General features: G+C 45.4%; 1 protein-coding gene across 2 annotated transcripts in view; it reads right to left on the reverse strand.

Moving 5' to 3' along the window:
* Nucleotides 1-22,939, reverse strand: part of KDM4C (lysine demethylase 4C) — a 443,189-nt gene that overhangs the window by 181,084 nt on the left and 239,166 nt on the right. For both annotated transcript variants that reach the window (XM_050943102.1, XM_050943101.1), the window contains 2 exons: nucleotides 10,915-11,153; nucleotides 8,576-8,922 (listed from right to left, as the gene is read on the reverse strand). In XM_050943102.1, the coding sequence (XP_050799059.1) occupies nucleotides 8,576-8,922; nucleotides 10,915-11,153 (586 nt within the window). The remainder of the gene's footprint in view (nucleotides 1-8,575; nucleotides 8,923-10,914; nucleotides 11,154-22,939) is intronic.

Raw genomic sequence — 22,939 nt, forward strand, 5'->3', positions numbered from 1 at the left:
GTGCTTGTTCACGTCGATTCCAATCAGGTGACTCCCAAGCCCAAGTTCAGGAGGCAGGGGTTGGAGTTTCCACTGATGAGAGCACCACTCTTCCAAAGGCTGTATCGTCTCTGGCCTGCTGGGTGATTGCATAGTATGTGGTGAAAGTGTGTATGGAGGACCATGTTGCCACTCTGTATATATTTCCTGGGTGGGAACCTGCACCAGGAATGCCATGGAAGAGGCCTGAGCCCTGGTGGAGTGCACAGTGATCGGAGGAGCAGGCACTCCTGCCAGACTGTAGCACTCATGGATGCAGGACATGATCCAGGAAGAAATCCATTGAGAAGAGACGGGAAGACCTTTCATTCTGTCTGCCACTGCCAAGAATAACTGGACAGACTTTCAGAACTGTTTCATCCTCTTGATGTAGAAGGCTAGCACTCTGCAGACATCCAATGAATGAAGACTTTGCTCCCTGTCGCTCGAGTGAGGTTTAAGATAAAACACTGGGAGGAAGATGTCCTGGTTGATGTGAAATTGGGAGACAACCTTAGAGAAGAAAGTCCGGTAAGGCCTGAGCTGGACCTTGTCCTTATGGAACACAGTGTAAGGGGGCTCTGATGTCAGGGACTTGAGCTCTGAAACCCTCCTGGCTGAGGTTATCACTGCCAGAAACGCTACCTTGTATGAGAAACAGAGCAGGGAGTACTTTGCCAAAGGTTCAAAGGGCGGTCCCATGAGTCTGGAAAGGACCAGGTTGAGGTCCCAAACCAGGATCGGCTGCCTGACCTGTGGCTATAGCCTGTTGAGACCTTTCAGAAAACGACTGACTATAGGGTTGGCGAAGACCGAATGGCCATCTGTACCTGGATGGAAGGCTGAAATGGCAGCCAGGTGAACACTTATTAACGACATGGACAGACCTTGCTGCTCGAGGTGGAGGAAGTAGTCCAATATAAGAAGGAGAGTGGTGAGCGTTGGAGATGAATGATGCTGTGCCACCCAGATTGAAAATTGCTTCCACTTGGAATGGTAGATTGCCCTGGTGGAGGGTTTTCTACTGCCAAGGAGGACTTGTCTAACCTGGTCCGAGCAGGTAAGCTCCATTAGGTTCAGCCACGGAGCTTCCACGCCATGAGGTTCGGGTGCTGAAGGAGGCCATGTTCCTGAATTAAGTCCAAGAAGAGCGGCAAGGTGACTGGGGCTTCCACGAACATTTCCAGGAGCAATGTGTATCAGCGTTGGCAGGGCCAGGCTGGAGCTAGCAGTATCATCAAAGCTTGTTCCCTTATTTTGAAGAATAGCTTGTGAATGAGTGGGATGGGAACACGTAAAGGAGATGGTCTCTGCACAGGAAGAGGAATGCTAAGGAGCCAAGACTGTGGTTGTGTAAGGAGCAAAACTGCTGGCAAACAGGTCTATCTGGGAAAACCCCACTGTTGGAAGATGGAGTTTGCAACATCCGGGCATAGGGACCACTCGTGGCTGTGGAATGACCTGCTGAGGTAGTCCACCAACTCATTCTGTACCCCAGAGAGGTACGATGCTTGCAGATTAATCAAATGCTCTACACAGAAGTCCCACAGCATGAGGGCTTCCTGGCACAGGGGAGAGAGGAGCATGCACCCCCGTTTCTTGATATAAAACATTGCTGTGATGTTGTTTGTCATAACTGATACACAACTCCCTGTTAGGTGGGCTCTGAAAGTCTGGCACACTACTCTCAGCTCTCTGACATTGATGTGGAGAGCCAGATCTGCCAAGATCAGAGGCCTTGCGTCCTGAGGTCTCCAAAATTCACTCCACAGCCCAAGTCTGATGCATCCATCACCAACAAGAGAGTTGACTGGGGGCTGGCGAAGGAGACCTCTGCACACACCACCTGTGGGTCGAGCCACCACAGAAGGGAGTCAAGGACCGGGAAAGGCAGAGTCACTACACTGTCCAAACTGTCTCGAACCGGCCAATACACATGACTGGCCACAACTGGAGAGGCCGAAGCCTGAGCCTGGTGTGTTGCACCAAGTAGGTGCAGGTGGCCATGTGTACGAGGAGTCTTAGACAATTTTGCACTGTGGTGATGGGAAACTGCCTGAGACTCTGAATAATGTTGCCCATGGCCCAGAACCTTGTCTCCGGCAGGTACACCCGAGTTTGGGTTGAGTCCAGAACCACCCCTATGAACTCTATCTGCTGAAGGGGGATAGAGTTGACTTCCCCCTGTTTAAGAGAAGGCCCAGCTCGTCTAATATCATTATGATGAATTTGACTTGCACCTCCACTGGAGGCCTGGAACAGCCCTTGATCAGCCAGTCATCAAGGTACGGGAACACCTGTACTTGGAGCCTGTACAGAAACACGGCCACAACTGGAATGCATTTGGTGAATACACAGGGCACCGCTGACAGACCAAGGTATTTTCTGTGGGACGAAGTGATTGCTACATGAAAGTATGCGTGAAAGTATGGGGACAGACAGAAGGAAAAGGTAAGGCAGGGAGGATTCAGTCTCTGTACTGGTGGGTGTTAGGGAGGTCTGAAGTGCCTCCTTTGGGTCACAGGCATGTGGTGGCCCAAGGACTTCAGGATGGCCTGAGAGTCCTTGAGGCTATGCAAATGAGAGTGAGTCTTTTCTGAAAACAAAGACTGGCCCTCGAAGGGGAGATCCTAAATTGTCTGCTGCACTTTGTACGGTAGGCCTGAGACTTGAAGCCAGGAATTTCTTCTCATAGCCACCCCTGAAGCAATGGTGCAAAAGGCGGCATCTGCTGCATCCAAGGCTGCCTGCAGGGACGTGCAGGAAATCAATTTGCCTTCCTCTACAAGCGCGGAAAACTCCACATGAGAGTCTGTAGGCAGAAGCTCTGTGAATATTTCCATTGTGCCACATGTATTATAGTTGTATGTGCTAACCTCTGCCTGGTGGTTAGCAAAACGAAGCTGCAACCCCCTCCACAGAGTATATTTTCCTGCCAAAGTGGTCCAGTTTTTTTGGCCCTGTGGTTCTTGGGAGAGGGCCCCTGATAGCCCTGGTGCTCGTGCTGGTTAGTCACATCCCCTACCAGGGAGTCCAGTGGGGGGTGAGTATACAAATGCTTGTATCCTTGAGAGGGAACAAAGCATCCCCACTCGTGCCTTTTCGTGATCAGAGGCAATGAGAACGGGATCTGCTACAGTTTCTTAGTGGCATCGCTGATAGTTTTAATCAGTGGCAGTGCGATATGGGATGGCCCAGGGGGGAGGAGGATGTCGACCATCGGATCAACCTTCTCCATCACCTCCTCAGCCTTGATATTAAGGTTCTGGGACACCGGTCTCAGCAGCTGCTGAAAGACTCTTGTGTTCACTGAGGCCAGAGTGGTTGAGGAACCTGCCAGCACTTCATCTGGCAACAAGGAAGATGAAATGGTGACTGGGTCTCTTTCCTGCCCTCAGCCCTCTGGGGTCCCGTGGGGCAAGGAGCAGCAGAACTGCAACTAGTGCTGTGGCCAGTGCTGGTATCAGTGCCGAGGGTGGAGCGGCAACCGGTGCCGCCAGCACCAGTGCCATGATCGGTGCCACAGTCATCGAAGGTGCCATCAGAGTCAAGACCATTGATGTCGGTGGGTTGGTCCCCATTGGGATGCCCGATGCGGAGGATGTATGCGTCTGCCCGAAAGAAGCTGAGATCACCAATGCCGCTCCGGCGATAAACCCAGGGTATCCAGAAGGGCCACTGAGGAGCCTGCTATTGGCCCGGCCATGGTGCCGGGTAGGGCTGTCGGTCGCAGTGGAAGCAAGATCTTCTGCTCCTACTAGAGCGTGATGACTCTGCTTCCGACTCCGAGGTCTCAGACTGTGATGACCACGGAGGAGCGGAGCTGCTTGGTGCCAGAGATTGGTGCCAACTGAGGGACCAGAGCACTTCACCCACATGTGCCACTGATGCCGCAGGTTGATGTGACAGGGATGGTGGTCTTATGGCCGACATCATCGCCAGTTTGCCCATGGAATGTACTGGGCTCAGAACTGGTGCTGGAGATCTCTCTTGCCTAGGAGGTGAGGGTGGCGCTGTAAGTGCCAAAAGGTCTGCTGCTGCCTGGAATGCCTCCGGAGTAGAGGGCAGCTGTAGGTCTTTGCCAGTGAGCGGTGTGGGTCTGGATTCAACTGGACCCATTCCGGGGCAGAAGTCAATTGAATCCCCACCCAATGGGTGTGGATGGGGGTTTATTGGCCAGCTGGTCTTTAGACCTGGCTGGGGAGCACCCTCTTTTTCTGTTTGTGGGACACCAGGGAGTGCGACTGGTGCCTCCCCAATGTGTGGGTGTGAGCGGAGTCATGGCAGTGCCAACCGTCTCTAGCAGAGTCCTTCCTTGGCAGCAGCTCACGCATGGATGGTGCCAGAGCGCTGTGTGCTGAGGATGTGGCACTTGAAGTTGGATTTGCCATGCCCGGCTCTGACTGAGGCCAAAGTGCTACCTCCATAAACAATACTCGGAGGCGGTGCTCCCTGTCTTTAAGAGTCCTGAGGCAAAAACTTCTACAGATTTTGCACCTGTCTCTAAGATTCCCCTTGCCGAGACACTTCAAGCACAAAGTGTGCGGGTTACTTTTCAGCATAAACCTGCCATAGTCCAAGCACGGTTTAAAACCCGGAGACCGAGGCATAACCCGGTGCCAGGGAAAAACAACGGGGGTTGGACCTCCTGAATGAAAAAAAAACAAACTACTACACTATCTAACTATATATATGAATACTGCTAACATGCGCTTGCCAAGGCAAGAGCAACAGGGAGTTCCAGCTAGATGTCACAAGCAGTAAGAAGGAAATGAGGGGGGTCAGGTTGACAGGGCCCTATATTGGGCGCCATGAAGGAGCAACTCCAGCGGGTGCCCAGGTAGATCCTACGGATACTGCTAGAGGAATATCTTCCGGCTGTCATGCATGCGGTATGCGAACACCTGATTGGAATTGACATGAACAAGCACTCCAAGAAGAATCAATGGACGTTGTTCCACAATTGAACAAACCTGAGGAAAATCCTGTTCACAGAACTAATGAAATAACATAGTATTTTCTCAATATACAAAAGGAACAATGTGTATTCTTCTGAGAAAGAAATCTCAGGGCTTGTCTTCACTACAGGGAGATCAACTCTGCTGCAAATCGATGCAGCAGGGGTTGATAGCAGAGTGTTCTCCGGTCGACCCCGGTACTCCAGCTCCCCAAGAAGATTTAGGTAAGTTGCTCTCCCATTGACACAGCACAGTGAAGACACTCGGATAATTCCACCTAAGCTATGTCAACTCCAGCGGCAGCGTAACTTAGGTTGACTTACCCCAGTAGTGAAAACGAGCCCTTAGATACAGTTAATTTGGAATGAGACTTTTCTAATCAGTCCAGGCACTTTAATGATCACATATCAATATTTTACTCTTTTCCAAAACATAATCCAAATACTTTAAATTTAGTTGTTGCCACACTTTTTATGGAAACATTGATTCCCTCAGAGGAGGACTTCCTAGCTATGGAGAAAATGATTAAGGACTTTCCGAGAAAAAACTCTAGAGCTTCCTGTGCAATGCCGACAGCTTCTGCCCTAGTTTCATGCTACTGAAGGCCCCTCTCAGTATTGGACAAATAACCTAACTGATTAACCACCAGCCAAAGACAAAAAACTCTTCCTAGTTCCACAAGAATTGCTTGTTCCCTTGCTTCATCCTTTGTTACAGATTTTTCCTTAGGTACTCTGAAGATTTTCTGATAGATCCATGACTTTAAACACCATCATGCATACACAGATTAGTTTAAGAGCATCAGGAGGAGATTTACAAGACAAACTGATGGGTACCTCAATATTTTCAAAGTGAAGCTCTTTGGGGAGTGGTGATAGAGTAGTGGTGGAAACTTCTGCCAAAGGTAAGAAATCTCTTCCTTCTATGAGATAGAACAGAAGGGAATTTTGTCCTGATAGTAGAAACAGGCAGCCCTTTGGGCTGGTCATCCTGCTATCCAAGAAGAGATTCTGACTTCAACAGAGATAGATGATAATAGAGGTAGATAATGGACAATAGCTGGTAAGAGACATATCAGGAGATGCAAATCTGAATTTACCTCTATGCCTTCTTCCATCTCTAAGAATAATGGCCAGACTCTTCAGTCCACATGTATAGAGGCCCAGAATAAAATAGGAGGAAGACCTCAAAAACTTTGCACACTATTGATCTACCTTAAACAGGTTAGGTTACAGAATTAATTCTGAATGGATGCTGAGTTGAACTGAACTCTTCCCAGGGACAGATTCATCAAGCCCCCAACATCCAAAGATCAACTGATATGCCAGATTACACAAGAAGCCATCTGTCATTGTTTCCAAACAGGGGTAACAGAGCCTGTTCTAGCGTTCAAATGCTAAAAGGTAATTCACTCAATATTCTCCAATGTTCTCAAGAGGACAGGACTCACAGAGTAACATTGGATTTGAAGGTCCCCATGTAGTTCAGAAGGAAATTCAGATTCAACGCAGAAATGACAAAGTTAATGCAAAGTCACTGGCTCTCTACAGGTGGCCTACAGTACCCTGCTGTTCTTTCCAAAGAGAGTGCATGGTTTTCCAAGTTTCTATCACTATTAATGGGTCCAATATTGCTTCTGTAACAACACCCATGGTCGGTTCATCTATGAGGATTGAACCCAAGGTAGCTCAATCTGAATGCATGAACCACTATTGCCTGAGCTAAAGGACCCAGTCCATTAGTTCAGAGGGAATAGCAAACTCATGAACACTCCTTATGTGGTCCTTCCACTAGAGGGGGATAAAGATATACTTGATGAATGTGGGGAAGCTCATCACAACATTCAGAGGTCACAGTACTTCAAATCCCTGAATGACTCACCAGTTGCAGTGACTTGACTGGTCAGTTCATTTCCAGGGAATGAACTCAGGACTCCTAGTTCTAAAAGCACAAGGTTCTCCTGAATCTGAGCTTAACAGATCGGCTCTTTAGTTCAAGATTCAGCCATTTCTAGCAGTCCATATTAACACCATGAACAAACCAAGATCTTTACCTTTTCACTCCAATGTTACACTTTTTCTACACACTGCTGAACTCCTTCAACCTCCTCTGGTACACAGATTTCCTGTCTGGCCTTTAAATTAGTATTCAGGGTACTAATCTCTTTCTTCCTCCACTTATTCCTAAAGAAACATTAATTTTTTACAGAGCTCAGGAAACTGCACTACCTTCCTTCTGTTAAATCCATTTCACCTGAAGGGGGAAAAAAGCATACGTTAGATGAATATAGGCCATTAAGATTTATATCTAAGGTATTAAACCCTTCAGGAAGTCAAGTTATGTTTTCATCCGCTATTATCCAGATGTTAATGGTGAGAAGACCTCAAATACTTCAACTGCCATAAAGATCAAAGTATGTTTTTCCAAAGCACATAAAGACACACGTTTTCACCAATGTCATGGCTTATTCCACTAGGCCACACGCAGTCTCTGGAGTGGTAAGAGCTCAAGCCTCTATGAAGACATCTGCAAGGTTTATGATCTTGTCTTTAGAACACACTTTTGCCAGCTACTGTATGGTCTCTCTTTAGTCATCTGCCAACCCTCAACATTCGGTAGGAGGGCGATACAATCTGTAGTGCCTCCCTAAGCATCCTTGCTAGTGGTTATAAATACATTGCATAGTTACACAAAGTTTAAGGCCAGAAGGGATCACCAGCTCATCCAGTCTAAGCCTCTATATATCACAGGCCACCAACACCAACCAGGACCCACATACTAAACCTAACAACTGAAAACAGATGACAGTATTACAGCCCTCAGGAGACTAAACTATTATGAGCCACAGGCAGACAAGTTCAAATCACTTTTCTTACCATGAGACTATTTACTGCTGTTCATATCCCCATGTCAGACTGCCAGACTTTCCAATAGCAGGAGAAGAAAAATTTGATTGTGATATCCCTGTGAGTTTCCTTCCTCCTATCCACCTATTCTGAATAACCAGCAATCCTCCTAACACATTTTAGGGGTATTGACTCATGGTAAATGATTGGTATTTTTCCTCAGTTCTTTGAATATGTAAAAAATTTCTTTCCTCACACTTGAATATCTTATAGTAGTGGCCACGTCTGTCTCATAGGATGCTTTCTTCTCCATTTTTAGTTTATTTCAAATGCTCTAGCTAAGTTTCCTAGTATAGCTACAGTGTGGGGAGTCCTCCACTCTGGCAGTTAGTGAAAAGGGGAGGGGCTTAGCTGTACCTTCTGACAATTCAGACTTGCCTACCTACTGTCAGATTACCAGATATCCAAAATAGGAAAAGAAAAAAAAATCATCAAGTAAGCTGCAATAAAATTCTGTCCTAATTCAGGAAATCATCCCTATTCAGGAGAGCCCCTTAAGCACATGCTTCATTTCAAGCACATGCTCAAGTCTCACTGAACTCAATGGGACTTAACACACACAAAGTTCAGCAGGTTTTGGTTAGTAGCCTGCTGTTGTTCGACAGGCGTCTGTGCCCTTGATTATGAATAAATTAAAACCACCATGCAATATGTTTCATATACAATGGGTATTTTCACAGCATTTTTTCTTACAGCAGGTATTTCTCCAGGTTCCAAGCCACTTTCGCTACTTTCAGTGCTTTCTAGGTCGCTGACATCATCCTCTGTGGACACACTATTCGTTTCTTCTTTTTCCAGGCTCTCTGATTCAAAGGAAGCACATCCAGGTGACTTTTGGCATGATTCAGCCTGCACAGACTGATTCTGAGATTTTAAAGAGTCGTCTTCTTCATTTATACAACTAACAGATGTAGGTATGGGGAGTGTAGAATCCTTAGGTGTAAAGGAAGCAATACTGGAATCTTCCTTGTCCTCATCTTCTGTTTTTATTTTCTGCACTACAGGAGTAGGGCTGAAAAATGAGTTTGAACAGATGTTCCCTAGGTGTCAAAAATATGAATGTTAATAAACTTCATATTGTATTATTATTATTCGATATCATTCTCACAGCAGTCTGAATTGAATATCAGTTTCATAATTCTGCCTCTCATTTAGAAATCCTGTCTAGCATTCCATCAAGAAAAGGCCAGACTAAAAAGTGAATGATATGTTTTATCAAAGAATAATTTAAGTAATAGCATATTGAGTTTAGAGTGTAAAACTTTTTTTACATCGTGTTTTTCGTTCTATTGGCATTTTCAATTTGAACAACTAGACAAAGCATTTTTGTATCAGTTGAAATTATCAATATGCACTTGGCATGATTATTCTGACAGCCTACAAGCAATTTAACTACTTGAAATAACCATTGTAAAAGGCTGGCATATTGAACTTTATACTCTGAATTTACACCTATTATGCCTGTGTGAAACTCTGTCAGTAAACAAGAAATAATGACTTAAAATACAGAAAATATATTTACAAGAAATATCAAGAATTGTCTGCAAATAGCAGCACTGACATAAAAATCACCAAAAATTACAGTGAGTAATTTTGTACTTCAGTGCTGCTGGAGATTAATTTCATGTGCAGTATACAATGAATATTAAAATCCATCTATCTGGTTTCAGAATTTACCAATAAGTAGTCCCATCTGATGTCAATGCAGAACGTCCAGATATAAAGAATATTTTCTTTAATTAATTGTTGGGATGTACCAGCCAGAGGTTGCAGGCACCAATTACCAGCACCATACATGTAACAAGGTAGCCCAGATGTCACATCCACAAGGCTCCCTCTACAAAGGCCCAATCTTCCATCTTTTAATTTATGAAAAGAAGAATGGACTGAGCTCTATTTTACAAAGCTTGTATTTCACCTTGGCACTTAAGAAGGGACATGTTTTTTCCATAATGATGGACATTCCCAACTTCTATTTAAGTCAATGGGCGTTGCAAATGATCAGTACCTCTGAAAATCAGGCAAAGGGGTGGATATTGTAAAGTCCCAACTCAGGAAAGTATGCACATACTTACTTCTAAGCACATGAGAAGTCACCTGTGGACAATTCACCTTGTCGTCTGTCTGGTGCTGGGAACTGTACAATGCCTACAGCTTCTGGTTCATACATTTGAACAAGGATGGTATTTCTAGTAAGGGTCATATTCTTCAGTCCTGAAAACAGCTTTGGTGCCAAACTGAAAACAAAGGGACTAATCATGTGCTTAACGCCAGGCATGTGCTCAAGCAGTTTGCTTAACTGGGGCCTAAGCACCCTTCTGGACAGGAGTGTGAGACTATGTTCTACCCACAGTGAAATTCAGTGTTAACAAGAGAATGAATCTCAGAAAAGGTATCAGTATCAAAACAGGGTAAACAAAAATATGCTGGGCTGGCACCGGCATATGTAATGTGTGCATAGGGAGCCTGCTCTCTAGCAGACACTTCTAGTGTAGCTTAGGTAACATAACTTGTCCACTTGGAAGTGGGGGATTTTGTGCACAAGGAAAACTAAAACTCCCTACAACATTATACACAATTTGTTTTCTGCTTGTAAATGTAAGCAGTACATCTCAAGTGTACATATTCTGTACAGTGTCTCTCAGTGGATAAAGTACTTCATATCATTTTCCAGACAAGTTTTTCATTCACTACAATGTGCCAATCAATGGAAGGAGTTCATTTAAAAACATTTGTGCTGTTTTTTGAGGGGGGGAAGGTTCCTTTCTTTTAAAAATAAATGAGTAAAAATAATTTTACCTGTTTTGCTCTCAGCTCAGTATTTTAAATTGATTGTGCTCTTGCTCCTATCACATAAAAATACCATATGATGCTCCTGCTTGCATAATTTCCCGGGATAAAAACTTTATGAATAGGAATTTTTAGTTATGCCACTTGGAGCAACACATTTGCCTTATCATTCACAGATTTATGGCATCATAATATCAATAGCCTAAAATTTACAAGTGAAACATAATCAGTCCTTATCTCACCTGAGACCTCAATATTATCCAATAAATGCTGATCCAGCTGTGTTCTGCTAAAGTTTTTCTCTTCCCCAGAAGGCACTTCTGAATTTACCAGCTTCCCTTTTTCTTCTGGCTTTTCATTGACCTTGAAGCCATCTGTAGCTGCTTCAGTGGCTATGATTTCTGCACCAGCGATCATAGCTGATTCTCTCTCGTCCTCTGGAGTTTTAAGCTTTTTAGATCGAGATCTGGTATGCTGGAAGCTATTATAAGAGATATTGCTGTCACAGTAGAATGTCTGTCTTGGATAAGATAAAATGACTGCCAACATAAATGTCCCTTTCACCTGCTTAAAGTTGTAAAAAACTGACAATTTCCCAACTTTTTGTGCCAAGATAGTGTTTACAATTTATTAAGGGATAGATTAACAATTGACTGGATTTAACCTTCTAATGTTTTATCACAATTCCTTAGAACAAGGTATTGAATTATAAATCTGAAACAACATCAAGTAAGTCTTTCTTAACCAAAGTCCAAAACTAGTTTTTGATGAACCAATCTTCGGAATCTGAAAGAGACTAAGTTGAGCAACATAATAAAGAAAAAAATGTGCTTAGCTGCAATAAAATTAGATAATATTGTCCCAGTCCCAGCGTGCACTAGACATTTTGCCTGATCAGTCTTGTACATTCATATAGTTTTTACAAAGATCATTATTTTTGGAATTGTATATGCCTCTTTAACAGCAGCTACTAGAATCTGAATTAGGGAAAATTTCTGAGCCTTGAAGAAAATGTTATTTTACTACATTTAAGTATATGGATAAAGTGTAACCTCCAGCCCACCTTATGCATATTCTGTACCACCAACAGAAGGGCAAACATGCAGCAAGAATGCTGGTTATTGCTTTCAAAAACTGAATGGGTTGTAATCCATATGCCCAAGGTACAGGGAGTGAGAGTCTCAAATCCTAAATTCAAGTCTCTAGTATAGAAGAGCAGTGCTGTACACATTACTTCATCACAAGTCAGGTGTTGCCAATTTCCAACCTAATGAGACTTTCATGAGAAGTGTCCTGTGTAGTAGACACCACTAGTTTATATCAAAGGGTTGTATATTTTGGAGCCAGTGAGCTAGAAATATTTTGACGACCTTTTAACCAGCCTTTTAAGAAGCCATATTTTACCTACACTAATATTCCCTGAATTTCCTTCTCTATAAGGTGATCCTTCTAGAAACTGTGTTGCGATGCTGGAAATGCTGACTGAAATGCTGGCATTGTTTTATAACTCCTGGAACCACTATACACAATTACTTGCTCTTGAGATCCTAGCATGACAGAGCATCTGTCCACAAGTGCATGAGTGTTACCTCCATCCAGGCAGGCACGTCCCTATAGTTGTATTTCTATTCGTACCCAATCCTAGTTGGGAAGTCATATTATTCCTGGAATCAAAATTATCATGTTCTTCATCAATACATTACAGCAGAGATGAAATGGACAAAAACATTTTATCTTCATTTGCAGGACATGCATCCCTGTGTGCCTACACCACTGCCAATCTAGTAATTAAATAGCACAGGCGTCTGTTCATCAGTTTAGCTAAGTGATTATATTTAGCATGTGTACTGATTTGATAAAACTTTTAATATAATAATTATAGTATCTCTACTTAACCGAAATTGGCTCCCCAGACCAACAGGGTTATGTTGCCAAGTAAATCATTGCTGTGCCTACTGCAAATCTGCCATAGTATAGTACTATACATACTATAACAATGCAGGAGTGACATCTGAGACACTAAACACAATATAATACAATTCTATATTTGTGTGTGTGCACAAACATTATACACACACCTATCTCAAGTTGGTAAATGCTGGTGATGATTGTTGTTGGTTTTTGTACTGAACTATTTCACAAAATTAATAACGTATCCTAATATGATTTTAAAAAAAGATCTAACCAGTTGGGAAGCAAAAGCTCTAAACCTTACATGAGAGAATTCAGTATTAGAAAGCCCTTCTTATGATAGTTAAGGAAGCTAAAGAATCCCCTTTGCCAGCCTTCTTTTGTAACTTCAAAAGTAATACATTGTTCTTCAGTACATTTATGTAGTCTATGAAATAACAGGCAACAAAAGAAAGTATCAAAAGTTACGGCTGATAAATTCTTCTGATCACTAAAGATTTCAAAAACATTTTTTTGAAGTGAGACTCATCTCCTGTAATAAGTTCCTCTCTTGTTCTGTTTGGAAACTTAACCTCCCTTCTCTTTCACAACTTGCAGCTGGCCCTGCAACCAGGAGCTTCGTCTGCTGTCAAAGCGTATAGAAGTTGGTGCTGTGCAATAGTGTCCATCAACTTTAATAAAGCCGCTGATCTGCCATCGCTCAAGAAGGGAGATCCCTGAGGTCATTCTGATCTGCTTTATTCTTGGGCCTTCTTCATTTGTTTCATTATTTTCTTTAATTTAAAAAATAGTATAATTAATAAATTTAAACACACATATCTCACGCTAACATACAGGCAGGATTCTCAGCTGTACTACTGCTGTGCCTAACCCAACTGATGGTAGTGAGGAGACGTGGAAAAAGGTACCTTCATGCTCCTGATGCCTACCAAGGGTAGGCTGTGGCCCTGCCACAACTTATAGCAGCCTCAGTGATATACCTAGGTGCAACAGCATCCAAGAGACCTTTCGGACAGTCAAGAATCACAAAAGAGCAATCGTGACCTGACTGCATTCTCCTCCCCTTAATCACAACCACTATGCAAAAGGGCAGGCAGAGGGCAGAAAACATTGTCTCCAAGACACCCAGTCGTTCCTCTTACATTGTCTACGCTGTAATCAGAGGTGTGACTGCACTTCACATAGGCATACATGCACTAGCTCTAATCTAGCTAGCAGGCCAAAAACAGCTGCAAAGACATGGAAGCACAGACACCAGCACAGGCTAACAACTTGAGTGTGTACTCAGGGTTCTGGGGTGGGCTTGTACAGCCAGCATTGAAACACATTCCACTGCATCTTCACTGTTTTTAGCTGTGGTAGCTATATTAAAGCTAATGCAGGTATGCCTACTCAAGTTTCAATCACACTTTTGATCATAGACATCCTAAAAGAAATCCCCACATAGCTACTTATGTCAGGCGTAAGGGGCAAGGGAAAGGATCAGATCAATAATTTTCTAAAAGAATGCCTGTGCAGGAAATTAGCAAGGGAAAAGGGAAACTCGTAATTTATTTTTTGTTTAGGTCACCCCTTCCCCACCCCCCGCCACTCTGTTTGGTTTTGTTCATTATTTCCTGTGAATTTTGCACTGATGGACATGATCAACTATCAGCAGTGACCAGAGTCAAGCACAGGGCAGGACAAGGACTTGGCAAGCTCTATACATAAAGCTCTAACAATGCATCTGATTCTTCACATTTAGCATCTTTGCCTAGACCCCAAGCCTGTTGGTCTTCCTATGGTTAAGTGTGTGTGCTGGCCATATGCACGGGTGCTGGAAGTTTTTCCCTTCAGCAGTATCCGAAGGGACCAGCTCTGGCATCCCCTGGAGTGGCGCGCACGTGCCGCGGTATATAGGGCACCGCCAGTTCCCCCCGCCCCCCTCAGTTCCTTTTTGTTGAAAACTCCGACAGTGGAGAAGAAGGGCAGGTTGCGGAATGGAATAAGCGACACATTTCGAAGAACGCCAGTTAAGGAAAAGATAACCGTCTTTTGTTCTTCGAGTGCTACTCCTGTCCATGAAATTTAAGTGACTTCCAAGCAGTACCCCTCAGAGGTCGGTAAAAATTCACGGACATTCAGATTGCAACACTGCTCTGCTGAACCCAGCATCATCCCTGGCCTGCTGAGTGATGGCGTAGTGGACTGTGAATGTGTGCACCAAGGACCACTTCGCAGCTCCACAGCTGTCCTGGATCAGGAAGTGTGCCAGGAAGGCTGCCGAAGATGTCTGCGCACTGGTCAAGTAGGCTCTGACAATCGGTGGTGGAGGGACTCCCACCAACCCATAGCAGGTCCAAATACAAGAGGTGACTGAATTAGAAATCCTCTGCGTGGACACTGGGAGGCCCTTCATCCTATCAGCTGTAGAGATGAAAAGCTGAGTTGACTTATGGAAAGACTTCGTTGGATCTAGGCAAAAAGCTAGGGCCCTTCTTGCACCCAAAGCATGAAGGCGCCTCTCTTCACTAGTCTCTTGGGGCTTAGGGTGTAAGACTAGAAGGAAGATGTCCTGGCTCATGTGAAAGTACACCCCTCCTTGAGAAGGAAGGCCAGGTGGGGCCGTAGCTGGACCCTGTCTTTAGAGAAGACAGTGTATAGTGGTTCTGAGGTCAGGGCTTGCAGCTCAGAGAGTCACCTCATCGACACCACCACCACCAGGAAAGCTACCTTCCACTATAAGTGAGATAGGGAGCATGAGGCCAGAGGCTCATAGCATGGGCCCATGAGCCTGGGCAGAACAAAGCTGAGATCCCACTGAGGGACTGGGGCCAAACTTGAGGAAAAAGTCTCTCGAAACCTCTGAGGAACATGACTGTCATGTCATGGGAGAACACCGTCTTCCCCTGGATGGGTGGATGAAAGGCGGAAAGGGCCACCAGATGCACCCTGATAGATGAGTGTGCCAGATCATGGCTCCTCAAATGAAGCAGGTAGTCTAAGATCAACTGCACCAAGGAATGAGAAGAGGAGATGCTCCATTTGGCCACCTGGCAGGAGAACCTTGTCCACTTTGCCAGGTAAATCTATTTAGTCGAGCGCTTACTACTCTTGAGGAAGAGCTTCTGGACCCCTTCCAAACAGGCCCGTTCCTCAGGGTTCAATATCCATGCCGTGAGGTGGAGGTACACATGGTTGTGGTGCACGAGTCAACTGTGATCCTATGACAGCAGGTCTGGTCGGTTCGGCAGTGGCCACAGAGGGATCACTGACAGGCTCGATAGCATCCCACACCAGTGTTGGCGAGGACACACTGGGGCGATCATGATAACCTGAGCCTTTTCTCTCTTGATTTTTGCTAGGACTTTGCTGATGAACAGAATTGGAGGGAACGCGTACATTAGGCTTCCTGCCCATGGCAGGAGGAAGATGTCAGAGAGGAAGCCCTTGCTCAGACCCAGGCTGGAGCAAAACCTGTGGCACCTCCTGTTCTGGTGAACAAATCCACTTGGGGAGTTCCCTCCTCTGGAAGATCATGCCGGCTACCTCCAGATGGAGCACCCACTCGTGGTGAGAGGAGAAGTCCCTGCTTTGGTGATCTGCTAGCGCATTCTTGGCACCCGGAAGGTGACACACCTATAGGTGGATTCCATGGTTAATGGAGAAGTCCGAAAGACGGACTGCCTCTTGGCAGAGGGCCAAGGATTGCACTCCCGTTTGTCTGTTGATGTAGAACGTCGAGCCTGTGTTGTCCGTCAGGAGTTTGACCATGTTGCCCGATAGGTGAGGTAGGAAGACGGTGCATGCTCTGCGCACCACCCTGACCTCTTTGATATTTAAGTGAAGTGTTGTTTCCTCTGGAGACCACATACCTTGAGTCTGGAGGGTGCTGAGGTGCAGACCCCAGTCGAAGTCCCAGTCGAAGTCTTGACTTAGTGAGAAGTGCTGATGAAGAGAACTCCTTCCAGGACTTTTTTGAGGCTGGTCCACCATTGCAGAAAGATAAGTACAGTCGCAGGGATGGTAATGACCTTTTCCAGGTGGTCCCTGGACTGGGAGTAGACCATTGCTAGGCATTGCTGCAGGGGTTGCATCCGAAGCCTAGCATGACAAAACACACATGTACATTCTGCTATGTGACCTAGTAGGCACAGGCAAACCCTGTCCATGGTCAGGGGAAACGCGGAGACTGAATCTCTCTAGTGGCAGGAACACCCTGCTGCACGTCGAGTCAAGCACTGCTCCAATGAACTCTATCCTCTGTACCAGAACTAACATGGATTTTTTGTCATTTGCCAACAGGACGAGGCAACAGCATCGCAACATGCCTTTGGACCTGGAACTGCCCTTGACTAGATCTTGATACCTCAAAGTCTGTTGCGGTGCTGTCACTAGACCAAACGGGAGGACTGAAAATTGATAGTGGTTGGGACCTACAGTAAACCGGAGGAAGTGTCTGTGTCCCTCAAAGATGGTGATGTGAAAGTGCGCATCTTTCAGATTGAGGGCAGTATACCAGTCTCCCGGATCCAGGAAGATCATGTGCTCCTTGAGCTTCACTAGGAAGCAGTTCAAGTCTCAGAGGTCCAGGAAAGGTTGCAGATCACTCTTGGCTTTTGGGACTAAAAAATAGCAGAACAGAACCCCTTGTTCCTGTACTCTGGAGGAACGACTTCCATCGCACCTAGCTGCAGTAACTCCTCTACCTCCTGCGTGAGGAGATGCTTCTGAGGGACGGGGAGGATGGGTAGGAGGGGTAGAAACTAACTGAAGGGTGTAACCCCATGCCACCATACTGAGGACCCATTGATCTGATGTTATAAATGCCCACACAGGGAGGAAAGGAGAAAGGCAGTTGGCAAAAATAGGGGAGGGAAGATGTCATAAACAGATAGTTAAGGGTTAATGTCTCTTTTACCTGTAAAGGGTTAACAAACAGTGAACCAAAAACACCTGACCAGAGGACCAATCAGGAAACAAGATACTTTCAAATCTTGGTGGAAGGAAGCCTTTGTTTGTGTTTTTTGGGTTTGGCTTTGTTCTGTCTGGGTCCTGAAAGGGACTAGACGTGCAACCAGGTTTCTTGCCAATCTCCCTGCTACAGTCTCTTATATATTCAGAATAGTAAGTATTTAGTAAGAAAGGCGGTTACAGTCTTTTGATTGTTTTCTGTATTTGCAAATGTGTATTTGGCTGGAAGTATTTTAAATTGTATTTTGTTGGGGGGAGGCTTCTCTCTAGTGTCTATAAGCTGAAAGACCCTGTAACTTTTACCATCTAAATTACAAGAGATAAAAAGAAAGAAAAAAAAGTAAAAGTTATTAAAAGTTTTGTTTTTTAAGACCTGTTTGATTTTTCCCCTTGTTGAGCCTCAAGAGGAGTCTGTACTTACCAGGAAATTGGTGAGAGACAGAGAGAAAGAAGGGAGGGGTGAATGGTGGAATCCCTTTGTTTAGATTCACGGAGCTTGAATCTGTCTCTCTCTCCAGGATAACCCAGGGAGGGAACGCCTGGGAGGGGGAGACAAGGGGGGGAAACAAACCTGATTTCTCTGTGTTGTGATTCAAGAAGTTTGAATCACGGTGATCTCCTAGTGTACCCAGGGCGGGAAAGATCTGGGAGGAAGGAAGGAGAAGGAGGAGAAATGGTTTATTCCCCTTCATTGTAAGACTCAAGGAATCTGGGTCTTGGGGTGTCATAAACAGATAGCTAAGGGTTAATGTCTCTTTCACCTGAAGCACCTGACCAGAGGACCAATCAGGAAACCGGATTTTTTCAACTTTGGGTGGAGGGAATTTTGTGTCTGAGGTCTTTGTCTGTCTGCCTGCTGTCTCTGAGCTTTGGAGAAGTAGTTTCTGTTTTCTAATCTTCTGTTTCTAAGTGTAAGGACAAAGAGATCAGATAGTAAGTTATATGGTTTCTTTTCTTTGGTATTTGCATGAATATAAGTGCTGGAGTGCTTTGATTTGTATTCTTTTTGAATAAGGTTGTTTATTCATATTTCTTTTAAGCAATTAACCCTGTATTTTGTCACCTTAATACAGAGAGACCATTTGTATGTATTTTTCTTTCTTTTTATATAAAGCTTTCTTTTAAGACCTGTTGGAGTTTTTCTTTACTTCAGGGAAATTGAGTCGGTACTCACCAGGGAATTGGTGGGAGGAAGAAATCAGGGGGAGATCTGTGTGTGTTGGATTTGGCTAGCCTGATTTTGCATTCCCTCTGGGTGAAGAGGAAAGTGCTTTTGTTTCCAGGACTGGGAACGGAGAGGGGGAGTCACTCTGTTTGGATCCACAGAGCTTGTGTCTGTGTATCTCTCCAGGAGCACCTGGAGGGGGGGGAAGGGAAAAAGGATTATTTCCCTTTGTTGTGAGACTCAAGGGATTTGGGTCTTGGGGTCCCCAGGGAAGGTTTTTCAGGGGGACCAGAGTGCCCCAAAACACTCTAATTTTTTGGGTGGTGGCAGCAAGTACCAGGTCCAAGCTGGTAACTAAGCTTGGAGGTTTTCATGCTAACCTCCATATTTTGGACGCTAAGGTCCAAATCTTGGGATAAGGTTTATGATATGGGGGTCCTCGGGCAAGGTTTTGGGGGGACCAGAGTGTACCAGGCACTGGAATTCCTGGTTGGTGGCAGCGTATCAAATCTAAGCAGGTAATTAAGCTTAGAGGAATTCATGCTAGTACCCCAACTTTTGGACTTTAAGGTTCAGATTGGGGAATTATACCATGACAGAAGATCCTGGGAACAATGTGATAGGTCTCCCTTGGGCGTACCCTCAACATGAGCGCTTGCCCGCCTGCTTATTGCAGGTCAAGCTTGACTGAGAGACCTGTTAAGGTTGTTGGCTAGGATGCCTCTTGTAGCGTCTGGACGACTTATGTGAAGGTTCCTAGCGAAGTTGGTTCCCCTGGCCCTGAGGCTGCTGCAGCTTAAACCCCTTGTGGGCAGGGCCAGGGACATACAGGCCCAGTGTTATAAGGGTCGTGCAGAAGTCCTTTAGGCCATGGAGCTTATTGTCCATCTGTTCCACAAACAGGGCTTGCCCATCCAAGGGAAGGTCTTGCATCAACTGCTGAGCCTCCGTAGACAAGCAAGAAAGGAGCAGCCAGGATGCCCAGCGCATGGTGATGGCCAAGGACATAGTTTGGGCGGCGGTGTCCGCCACATCTGATGCCGCTTCGAGCATCACCCTGGCTGCATTAGTGCCCTCCTCCACAATAGCCCAGAACTCCTTCCTAGAAGCCTCAGGAAGAGAGCCTTTGAACTTGGCCATGGCTTGCCACATGTTAAAATCATAGCATCCTAGGAGGGCTTGATGCTTGGCCACCCTCAACTGGAGACTAGAAGATGAATAAACTTACACCCAAACAAGTCTAGTCTCTTTGTTCTTAGGAGTACCCCGGCTAGCACTTGTTACTTCCTGTGGTTAACTGCTTCCACCACTAGGGAGTTGGGAGCAGGGTGGGTATACTGGTACTCGTGGCCTTTTGATAGCACAAAGTACTTGCACTCAGCCCTCTTGGAGATGGGGGGCAGGGAGGTGGGAGTTTGCCACAGGGCATTAGTAATCTTAGAGACCCCATCATGAAGGAGCAGAGCCAACCTGGCCAGTGCTGTGGAGCAGAGGACATTGAAGAAAGAATCCAAAGGCTCCTCTAGCTCCTCTGCTTGAAGACCCAGGTTGGCAACAACCCTCTTCAGTAGTTCCTGGTGTGCTTTAGTGTCATCCAGAGGAACCAGGGGAGGGGACCCCGTTATAGTCTCATCTGGTGACGACGAGGAGGATGCTGTAGGGTCCTCCACAACCATTGGGGACCCAATGGCTTGTTCCCCTGCTCCCTCTTAGACCTCCAGGCATCTCACACCCAAGACTTTGTGCACCAGAGGGTAGAGAGAGACAGCTGGTCTCTCTGAGGCTCCAGACACCAAGCAGGTGGCCTGGGAGGGCTGGGTGAACCCCCACAAGTTCCATGGGTACCACGGTGCCGGTGGAGACCATGGGGCTGGTTTCAGTGCCAACAACATAGCCAGTACCAGAGCTTGTCCCATTGTTAGGGAACCTCACTCCAAACCAGGGCTGGATCCTGAATGGTCGCTCCCAGGTGACCAGGATGGAGCAGAACGGTGGTTCTGTCTCAACCGGTGCCGGTCACTCTACATGAAAGCTGATCTGGAGCTTGGTCTTAGGGACCGGAGGCACTCAACAGATCTGCGACAGCTTGGAGCTAGCGTTGTGTGTCTCACAGTTGATGAGTGGTACCAGGATGAGGAGTGAGACCCTCTAACTATAGCTAAGGGATTTATAAACACTAACAGAAAACTATATACAGTATAATACAGGAGATAACTAGTTCATACAATTGAGCAGCAACAGCACTAGCTGAAGCAGCAACAGTTTCAGCATCGTCACTGGCGGTAGAAGGAACTGGGGAGAGCGGGGAACTGGGAGCGCCCTATATACCGTGGCATGTGCATACCACTTCGGGGGCACTGAAGCCAGTCCCCTACGGATACTGCTGAGAGAAAAACTTCCAGCACCAGTGCATTTGGCGAGTACACACATCTAAGTTGAATGGACATTGAGCAAGCACTCGAAGAAGAATTCGACCAAATTCTCCAAACTAAGGACCCAATTCAGTAAACAGATTAAACGTGTGGTTAGGTGCTTTGATGAATAAGGATGTACTAAAGCATGTAGCGATTTGCTGAATGTGGGCCCAATATAATTTCTGTTAAGGGAAAAATATCAAACAACTTTGAATTGCTGTTTTTTTTGTATGGTTGATTTTTAAAAGGACTTTCATAGAAGACTATAGGCTGGAAAACCAGTTTGGATAAGCTAACACATTGAGACACTCCTGAATATCCCACAAATCAAACTATATTAAAGGTTTGAAAATGTTCCACTAAGTCTTCGCTCACACACAGATGCACACATTAAAAGTCTGCTTGGAGTATCCCTCAGCCCTTTGGGTAGCGCCAAGGAAGGTCAGGAGCTAGTCTTCACAGTACTTCACAGTAAACATTAAGTGGCATCTTTATTGGGAGTTGAGTCAACGTGGAAAATGAACATCTCACCCCTAGATGTGAACCTCTACTTCACGGTTGAGGCACATATTGTGGAGCAATATGGGGAAACTCATGTGGAGAGAAACTCTACCCTCCACGAGAACAGAAGCCCCTACCTCCACAAACCCTGATTCATTAAGAGGCAAGCAGAGAGAGGGGAGCTGGCTCCAGAACCCTGACTGGACAGAGGACTGGGAGGAAACCTCATAACTGGCTTCCTTCTGCCATCCCACCTGCCACTGGAGGAAGGAATACTACTCCAGAATCTGGGGCTAGAGAAGCAGTCCAGGGAGCAGGTTACAGCCAAGCTGAAGGAGTAGCCTAGATCCAGCAAAGAAGCCTGACTAGCATGGTGACTGCAGACACGGACACCAGCAAGGCAGCAGAGACTGGGATTCATCACTCCAAGCCTGCACTGTGCCCAAGCACCAGCAGCTACTACAAGGGCCAGAAAGGAACCTGCTTGGGGACTAAGACACTGGTGGCTGTTTGGACCCCGGACTGAGTAAGGTGGTATTAGTTTAAGCCTTGGGTGGGGGCAACACAACGAACTGGGGTGCCCCCACCACACAATGCCATTGCCTTTGTTTTACTCATCCAGTGGATAAGCACAGAATGTTTGTCTCCAGTGCTATCACATCACCTTTTAAGAGAAGCAAATTCATTTAAAAAGTAAAGGAGGAAATTCACAGTGTAGTGTTCACTTGCCAATATGCAGTCACAATGGGGCATCATCCTTAATAATTTAATGCTTGCAAAATGATTCGAAGATTAAAAGGGCTATTAAAGGACTAAGTATTATCTCTAACTTGATCCAATTGTGCCCTGCTCTGACAAGACACAAGCAAAGCTCACGTCATAATTTTTAGCAGTTAAAACTCAAAGCAATAATGAATAGGAAAATCAGTTGGAATTCTGTTAAGTGCAAACAAAAGAGAAATGCTGCATGTAAAGAAAACGTTCCCCCAAAATACACTATCTATATGATGACACTGGATCCAGCTGTATCAAAAAAGTCAAAACTTTGATAGTGTCAATGATAACCCAAAATGTTAACTTTTCAGGTATGTCAGTAAAGTCTGCACTGACAATTGGGTAAAGGATTTCATTATGCCAAACTCCAACCTGTTGCTAATCCATAGCAGATATAGCAGGTATTGGCAGTGGCACTGTGAGAGTCTGCCAAATAGGAATCTTTCTATAGACCTCCTAGGCTACAAGCTACTGAATGTTAAATCTATTGCTAGAGGTTATGCACAGCTGCTACAATTCTGCACCTGTTTTATACCCCTCTTTTCTAAC

This window comes from Gopherus flavomarginatus, chromosome 3 (genome assembly GCF_025201925.1).
Source record: "Gopherus flavomarginatus isolate rGopFla2 chromosome 3, rGopFla2.mat.asm, whole genome shotgun sequence".
NCBI classification, from domain to species: domain Eukaryota; kingdom Metazoa; phylum Chordata; order Testudines; family Testudinidae; genus Gopherus; species Gopherus flavomarginatus.